The sequence below is a fragment of the Oratosquilla oratoria genome, chromosome 2 (assembly GCF_046742065.1).
Source record: "Oratosquilla oratoria isolate Oo_2021 chromosome 2, ASM4674206v1, whole genome shotgun sequence".
Lineage (NCBI taxonomy): Eukaryota > Metazoa > Arthropoda > Malacostraca > Stomatopoda > Squillidae > Oratosquilla > Oratosquilla oratoria.
The window spans coordinates 78,410,396-78,419,444 of record NC_134778.1 but is presented as its reverse complement, the minus strand read 5'-3'; the positions used below and the strand labels follow the sequence as shown (position 1 = coordinate 78,419,444).

Genomic DNA, 9,049 nt, shown 5'->3' with positions numbered 1-9,049 from the left:
AGAAGAAGAAGAAGAAGAATAAGGAACAATTCCTTATAATTGTGACCAGTATGTCCGCTGCTTCATAACAGCCTCCTGATTCCTCTAAACTGAAAGCGACGCCTGTATGTCCATGTAATTCAGGTCTAATCACAAAATCCCTTCCTCCAACTGTACATCACCTTGAAATACTACACATTGTCATATCCATCGCCAGGTATAGGGTATCAAAACACACAAGTACAAAACAACATTTATCACGAAATCCTGTTACACGACAGCCGTCCTTTGTGAGTACAATATATACAAAGGACATCGCTGTCAAGTTCATCATAATAAGGTGAATATCGCCATCCACTTGTCTGTCAATATGGAACTGCATTAAAGATAAATGTCTTAACCTATGATGTAGTTTCGTTATTTCTTAAGAGACGTGAATACGAAAGCTTGTGTTGGGGATCCTGTGAATGAACTGATCACGAAGGAACCATTTAGATGATAAAATCACGATAGTATAAGAATGAATATCACAGTATATGGGGATGAATTGAACGCCTTCCCTTCGTCTTCGAGAAGAGGGAACCGAGGCCTCGACACGGTATCAGGGACGACTTGAGGTAGCTAGTCGTGCGCAGGGAACAGATGAACTGTCGGCCTCATTCCCACATGGCTTGCGCGCACACATCGTTAACGACGATCTTCAACGCGGTCTTGGTGTCGTTTAGAATAAACACGTTGGCGTTCAGATTCGGGCGAGAGGGAGCGTAATTATATGAGATCGCGGCTGGTTTCCTCTGCGATGCTGAGGCCCCGCTGTCGCTCTTCCTTCTGTTTGGCTTGTTCCAGGACCTTAGAGTAGAGAGAGAATTTCTCGGATAGGTCGCTGACCTTCTTCTCCAGCTTCTTGATGTTTTGCGTTTCAGGGGTCGGCCAAAACAGGTCCTCCTTGCTAAAGCTGAGGGAGAAAAGAAAAAATAATTAATGTTCACTTTCAGATGTCAAATATACGAGTGGAATAACAGAAGTGTAAGTGGTCAGCAGAATGAATGAAGATATAACTCACGATAATCTTTTGTACCTCATACGAAAGTGTCCATAAATGCATATATGTGTGTGTGTTTGTAGAAGAAATTACTTGAACGCGTGATTCTAATTATGCCGAAGAACCGCTAGGAAAATAACAGAAAGCGCTCTCGTCTATTCAGATATTTTCAGCTTGAAAATGTCTGAATAGACGAAAGCGCTCGGTCTCCCTTCTGGTTTTTTTCTAGTGGTTCTTCTACATAATTTATGTGTGTGTGTGTGTGTGTGTGTGTGTGTGTGTGTGTGTGTGTGTGTGTGTGTGTGTGTGTGTGTGTGTGTGTGTGTGTGTGTTTGTACGTGTGCGCGGTTGCGTATCTGAGAGATCTGAAAACAAGGAATAGTGTTGTGGGGTACACCCGCCTTCCAGCGTCGACAATGAGGAGGAAGCACACTGTACAGTACAAAAGCTGTGAATACTCACACGGCCGGGCTGATGATTTCGACGTCGTTGTCGTTCGGCCCAACGCTCGATCGGCGTGCACTTCGTGATCCTTAAAAAGAGAGCAAAACCAAAGGTAAACAAGTAAATAATCAATAACAATGAATAAACAAGGGAACAGAGTCAAAGCAATGGTTGTGATTAATAATGAGAATCACCCCCCACCCCCGGAGGAACTCGACAGGTCTCCTCACCTGGGACGATCTTGGGGTTGTAGAGCTTATTACTGGAGACGGTTCGCACGAAGAACGACCTTTTGTCTTTCTTGCCTGCATTCTCCTTCGCTGCTTCTTCCTCCACGGTCGTCTTAGCCTCTTCCACTCCGTTCTAAGGGTAGTAAGGGCCAATGAGCATTTTGTAGACGAGGGAACGACCTGCTACTTTTTTGTTTTTCATGATATTTGAAAATGCTACTCGAGAAAGCGATGTCTATTGCGACCTCTTGGGTGCGTGCGCGACGAAAGGCTGATTACTCAGACTTACTGACCAGTCATAGACAACCTTAGAGATAAGCACAAGAACAAAATTGAACGATAAATACCTCGCAGGGTAGTTCCTGGGACTTTTGTGTTGTCGCACTGGCGAACTGTTGGATGATATCCCACGCCAAGTCTGCAAATTAGGTGAATGCTCGTCATACTATCAGACATCAGCCGCAGAGTATTATAACGAGAATGTATAGAAATTTTCATGTTTGTGAATGTGTGTGTGGTCCTGCACACGTGGAAATGTCAGCATAAACCCACATTGATGTGAGATATCTTACCAATGTCGTGGTCGGTGGCGTTCTCGGCACACACGCAGAATCGGATGACGAATTTGTTGTTGAGGGAAGCAGGAACCATGAAGAGCTTTCCAGACGCGTTGATGTCTGCCAGCAGCTGCCTGCTGGCCTCATTCTCACCCTTCAGCCTTAAGGAAAACAAGATTAAAGGTTATCACATGATCTCTCTCTTGAGTTTCATTAGAATAATAACAAATAATATTTTTGTAAGAATATGATAACATCAATTGAGAAACATTTGTGACAGACAAGTATTTTAGTCTCAAGCGTAGGCAGGAGCTTCGTGTGCATCACATGTGTCTAACAGACCTAGGTAGAGTCTCGCTGGATAGAAGAGAGACATTTCATATGACTAGTCATGGTGGTTGTCAGCCACACCCGACGATCTAAACCCCTACTCCCCATGATAAGGTCGAATCGTAAGTCTCCCTACCTGAAGCAGACGAGGCCGAGATGGACCGGAGCGCTGATTTCGAAGTGAGGGTCCTTCCTGACGTGGTCCTCGAAGCGTTTGGCAAGTCGGCAGTGCTCCCGGATGTACTTCTGTAGACCCTCCACGCCGTAGGATCGAATGACGAACCACAGCTTGAGGGCTCGGAAGCGGCGGCTCAGGGGAATGCCCCAGTGCTGTGGGAGAAACGCAGAGGTAATGGGCGACGGCTTTTCCTCCCCTTCCCACCATTCCCCACATCCCTAGACTATGTATTCCAATGCGTCAAGGAGGCGACCAATGTTCTTTCTATGCGGGTAAAGAAGCAATTGAGAGAAAGAGGGCGCCACTGCAAAAGTGGGACTCACCCTATAGTCGATGGTCTTCTCACTGTAGGAGTGCTGAAGGTAAATGGGGTCGACGACCAAGGCCTGCGTGAAGTGGAAGCGATCCTTCACCCTGCGGGTAAATCATCGTCAAAACTCAGTCATCGGCCGTCAATGCAACGGCATATAAAAGAAGTAGCGCTTAAGGGTAACTCCTTCCCCCTACCGTAAAATACCCAATATTAGAACAAAACAAAATCATCAATGACAACTACTAACACGAAGTAGAATATCCAAGAAGATAGATTTGAATATTCCAAACCCATGTATAGAAGAAACCTAGTGTTATTGTTAAGGTGGTCATTGAACACGATTAAGTTTCTCACAATAATCTGTTCTCCCTACTCCTCTCTTCTCCGGTTACCCAGCATGGAGTATTAACTGCGAAAGTCTGATGCAGGAGACTTTAGTGAGACCCCAGTGGAACAAAGTCACGCACCGTTTTTTTTTTTTTTCTCGACTATAAACTATTCTAAAAGAATGCTGATCATCTTTAGATTTTACTATCCCTCCTTTCTACTACACTCTTTAAATCTCAATGACCACCTTTGTGGCTTCACCTCGTCGGCGCGATATTATCATTGAGGATAGAATTGGTGGTTATGGATGGCGAAATAATGCTCCCCATCCAATTAACATGCTTTTTTAACATTCAGTTTTCACCAAGCGTACAACAAGTTACATCTGACCTTTACTGGTTCTAAGGGAGGGCAACGTCTAGTCAGTAATCGCCAAGAGTTAGGATATCAGTTCCCTCAGACTAAAATCGTTGGACAGATACGACTGGTCACTTACCACATGGCGGAGCAGTCAAAGTTGGTCAACATGAACTTGTTGGGATTAAGGTTGAAGGACGACGCATGCTGCGGGGATGGCAAAAGGGTTAGTCACGGATTTTGGTCATTCACACGAATATCAATTTCCAGAAAGTACTATTACTTATCATCATTCACACATCAAATTACATTAATGAGAATTACTCATACTCGGAACACAATTAGCAAGGACATGTGTACCACTCGGACATGGGAGACCTTATCAACACTTTGAAGTGAGCGCGACTCACCTTGATGCCCCTCATGGGACCTCGCAGCTCGGGGCAGATGAAGGAGTTGCCCCCGTAGGCGCCGTCCACGTGCAGCCAGACTCCGAACTCGTCACACAGAGGACCTGGACCAAGGAACACACAATAATCATGAGCAGGTCGCTGGTGCGAACTTACGCCATCCCACTTCAAAAGCGCCGTTCTCACTCCCGGACACCAACTCACCTATTTCGTCCAAGGCGTCGAAGGCGCAGGAGGACGTTGTTCCCAGGGTCGCCTCCACGTAGAAGGGAATCAGGCCCATCGCCTTGTCATCCGCCATGGCCTGTGGGTGACAAGGTGCGAGGTGAACGGGTGAGAAATGTGTCGATTTGTCAGTCGGTCAGTTGGAGCAAATAGCACAAGAACGCTCGTCTCCCCCCCCCCCACCTCAGAACGGCAGATCCTCCCCCAGTGACTCACCTTGCGAAGGGTCTCTCCGCGCAGACCGAAGTCCGCTTCGTCGGGCTCGAGGATTCTAAGCTTGACGGCCGCCATGAGTGCCCCCTTTTCGGCACACGAGTGCGCCTCCTTGCTGCAGTAGGCGATCAGCTTGGACATCAAAACGCCCTCCTCCTCCAAGGGTAGCTCCTTTTTCAACTTCCGGAGTGTGTACGCGCGAGCGGCCAGCATGGAGACGAATATGCACTCGGAGGCCGAGCCCTGTGGGGAAGAGGCAAGAATATGAGAAGAGCACTCACGGGCACGAGCAGGTACACAGATATCCCATGATGGCAATAGGGCAGCTACAGTTCTATCCTCAGTGGAAATTATCCTGTGAGGACAGCCAAAGCCTTGTTGGACAGGCACGTCAACCGGGTCTCACCTGTATGACGCCGCCTCCCTTGCTGTTCTCGGCAAAGGTCAGGAAACTGTCAGGCAGGCCCACCATTTTGCCTGCACGGAAGGAGGAAAACGGGTCTCGTTAGAAGTGGAGGGCACTCGGGATGCTAGGAACAAAGAACTATTAGCAAACTCATAAGGAGGACTACACCTCTTTCCTTTTGTTTGGCAAGGCTTGGAGAGATAACGCTTGAAACTCACCCATCCAATCGAGGACGATGGTCTCGAGCTCGGTGCAAGCTGGGGACGCGGCCCACGAGAACCCGATACAGCCTAGACCGGCAGCCAAGAGGTCTCCTAGGATGCTCGGGTACGAGTTACCAGCCGGGAAGAAGGCGTGGAACCGCGGGTGCTGCCAGTGCGTCATCTGAAATAGAGAGGGGCGTCGGTGACGAAAGGGCATCGGATAGCCGAATAAAACAGGCAAGTTCAAGGTTGTCACAGGCACGTGCACGGTACAAGTGAAGTTCTCACCCCAGGCATGATTTTCTTCTCGACGTCGTCCATGATGGCGGTCCAGTCCTCGCCTTTGGTGGGTGCGGACGTGGGTAGGAGCTCCCGCAAGTAGCCTGGTTCGATGGTGGGTGTGACCCTCCGGTCTTTGAGGTTGTCCTTCAAGTCAGCGACGTACTGGATCATCTCGGCGCCCCGAGTGCGGAATTCCTGCGAGTCCATGGCTCCTGGTCTGTGGTGTGTCGAGGGCTACGTCGCTTGTTGTTCTTCGGTGACTGTCGGACGGTTATTCTCAGGTTGGACGATATCTATGTGTGTAGGATTGACTAATCTGCAAAAGGAGGAAATGCTCTAGTGTTCAAAAGGTCCAGATGAAGGAGTACAGGAAATCACTTTATTAACTTTGCCAAAACGACACCGTTTGACCTTTCTAAGTGACTGGCTCTTATCCGGCTTTCCGATGCTACCCGAGTCTCTAAGACAAAATGAATGAACCTGAATGACGGAAGTTACAAAGACACAAGCAGGGGCCCTGACCACTTTCAACAAAACAAGACTGGACTCGAACTGCAACTTGCTTGAGTGAGTCTTCCAGTTCCCTTTCTTTTGATGTTAGCCTTTCTCTGAAACATAACACAATGAATGCATACTATACATTTCACCGCGACTGTCCCGCATTTCTGATCGTCCCTTCAAATACTAAAATTTTGCTGCCTTGAATCCAGAAGAGCGCACCCCTGTATCCTCACTGCTAATATAAATGAAAAAATATATATGTGATGTCAAGGAAGCCATGCCCATCGAACAGTTTTCTTTATCCAGTATGCGGTGTAAAGGGTGAGTCTGCTACTGTGTGTGTGATTCATCATGGTCATGGACCACGTGTTGGACTCGTGATCGACAGCTATTTTCCCCATGTACCCTCACTGCTAATACAAATGAAAAAATAAATGTGATGTCAAGGAAGCCATGCCCATCGAACAGTGTTCTTTATCCAGTATGCGGTGTAAAGGGTGAGTCTGCTACTGTGTGTGTGTGATTCACCATGGTCATGGACCACGTGTTGGACTCGTGATCGACAGCTATTTTCCCCATGTACCCTCACTGCTAATGCAAATAAAAAAATATATATGTGATGTCAAGGAAGCCATGCCCATCGAACAGTGTTCTTTGTCCAGTATGCGGTGTAAAGGATGAGTCTGCTACTATGTGTGTGATTCACCATGGTCATGGACCACGTGTTGGACTCGTGATCGACAGCTATTTTCCTCCTGGATGAGAGCTCATATGTATGACCGATCTATGGGTATTGCTATGACCTTACACCCACACACACACACAACTCCCCGCCCACGAGAGTTGGAGTAACGACTCGCAGCGCAGCGATACTGAAATCATTTCAGCTTTGGGCGAGATTCGAACCCGGACCATCGTAGTGGCGGAATGAATATTTAGGAGTGTGTCGGTCATTCGAGATATCCGGGTGATACATCGATGCGGCGAGGATAGCAACTTCCATTCTCTCTTATGATCTGTGGGATCTTCCCTCGGTCGAGGAAATGATGCAGTTGCCTCCGTTGGGGGAGAAATAAGTCAGTTTTAGATGTATGTTGATATTTCTACGTTATGGTGTTCAGAAGTGTTGTCTTAAATGCACATATTATTCAGATTAATACTTTATATTGGACAAATTAACACTATCGTTTAGTAAAGCCTTTAATAACTCCATTAGCTAGTACAGATGTATTTTCACTTAACAAACATCATCATCAACTGGGATTAGACCCTGGTGGGCGCGTTGTTTCACTCAAACGCCGTCGCCAATCCCTACGGTTTCTCCGATTAAGTTCTCGTACAGTATTGGTCGACTTGCGAGGGTTGCCTCTTGTGGAGATAATCCTCTGACTAGGATCAACATGAAGGAAGCGTGCCACATACTCAAGTATCTGGAGTTTACGCTCACGAATTATGGTGGCGACAATCCCAGACTGAGCCTCACGAAACCGTCTTTGGTTTGATACATGATCATTCCAGCGATAACCCCATGATTCCCCGAAGGCACTTGGTACGAAAGACGTCAAGACACATCTTAAAGTCATCATTCAGTGTCCACGTCTGGCAGAGAGCACAAACGACTTGAGAACTCGTATCTTAGGCCTCCAGCATATATGCTAACTATGCCACATACTGTTGTTGAGCAAGTCCACAAGAACACGGAACACTAGGAAACGATCTGTTGCTGACTTATCGAGCTTGAGCCCAATCACACTCACTATCAAACGGGAAACTGCGTCGCACTATTTGGCAGACGTTTTACTGAATGTTGCCATGCAACAGTGCTCTTCAAAAATTTCTCACTCCCTGGTGCTCCTGGTGTAAGCAAAGAGTCGTGGTACATTATAAAGTATATATACCAAGAGCTTTTCCCCCCTTATAAGGGAATTAGGCAAATCAAAGGCACATACCAACCCCCACCCATTCCACTCCCCTCCGCCATACATTACTCCCTTTCATCTTAGCTCTTCATGGATGATGGGTCATCCTTGTATCCAGCACACCGCCCTGGCTCAGAAGCAATGTAGCAAGACTCAGTATACCCACAGCAAGGCCGCTACACTTAATCAGCGAGCCCCCCCCCCATCTCCGTCCCCTCATGTAGAAAAAGAGAAGACGGGGAAAAATCCCCTCAGGCTGCGTCCCATCCCCCGCCCTTCCCTCCAGTCCATAATAATATCTGTACACAGCCACCCTCCACTCATCCCTATCTCCTGCCTGCTCCCTTCCTTGCTCAACAGACACTCCCCTCTTGCTCAATGCCCCCTTCACCCCATCCATCCATCTCATCCTAAAGCTTTCTCATATATCTGCTTTACCACAAAAAACTGATCCACGCAATCCTTACCTTTCCTAAACCCACACTGTTCCTCAACAACTACTCCCTTTGTTCCTCTCCTAATCCTCTCAGTTAAAACTCTCCCATAAGCCCTACCAACTTCACTCAACAAATTGATCCCTCTGAAACTACTACACTCACATTTTGAAGTACCTGGTAGTATACGGGGCAGTGGAGAACAACGAGCTGGTCAATCAACTATGACCATCAGAATCAACTTCGTTGTCGGAGGTCGTTCTGAATGAGTTGATACAACCCTTTCGGCTCAAGTCCTCTTAGACGCCGTGTGCTTGCTGGTAGTGATATTCCTTTACGCCTTACCCGAACGATTGTGCCAAAACCGGTCTAGGGATACGTGAGGGTTGGTGACTTGAACTTCACTTATTCACGGGAACGATAGGCTCGCTATTTATAAAGCCGAAGGACAGCTGCCAAGCAGGACTTTGACGTCATGTCGTTTTAGTTCAACCAAAGGCTTTCCGAGACCCTTTTACCCGGTCTGATCCCGCCCCTAGAACGCCATCACAGTGAACTCGCTTTCTCGCGGCCAAGGAGACCAATTCTTAGAGTCTGCATATATAATAAAATGATGCAGTTTGGGTCCAATTATCATATTCGGCAACCATCTCCTCGCAGGAGACTTCGGAGTATGTGGGGAATTCCATTTCCTTGGCG

At 47.4% G+C, this 9,049-nt stretch overlaps 1 protein-coding gene across 2 annotated transcripts; it reads right to left on the bottom strand.

Annotated features, from left to right (window-relative positions):
* Window positions 1-220: 220 nt before the first annotated feature.
* Window positions 221-8,771, bottom strand: LOC143040456 (aromatic-L-amino-acid decarboxylase-like). 2 transcript variants are annotated; one of them, XM_076211550.1, is made up of 15 exons: window positions 8,516-8,771; window positions 5,503-5,812; window positions 5,230-5,395; window positions 5,012-5,082; window positions 4,609-4,848; window positions 4,372-4,471; window positions 4,168-4,271; window positions 3,897-3,964; window positions 3,084-3,174; window positions 2,719-2,912; window positions 2,268-2,413; window positions 2,043-2,113; window positions 1,696-1,828; window positions 1,484-1,553; window positions 221-934 (listed from the first exon to the last, which is right to left on the bottom strand). In XM_076211550.1, the coding sequence occupies exons 2-15, from the start codon at window positions 5,701-5,703 to the stop codon at window positions 748-750; spliced, it is 1,842 nt and encodes a 613-aa protein (XP_076067665.1). In that variant the 5' UTR covers window positions 5,704-5,812; window positions 8,516-8,771; the 3' UTR covers window positions 221-747. The 2 variants fall into 2 exon arrangements, with proteins under 2 accessions (XP_076067665.1, XP_076067672.1); XM_076211557.1 differs by having other exon boundaries at window positions 8,528-8,770.
* Window positions 8,772-9,049: the final 278 nt, after the last annotated feature.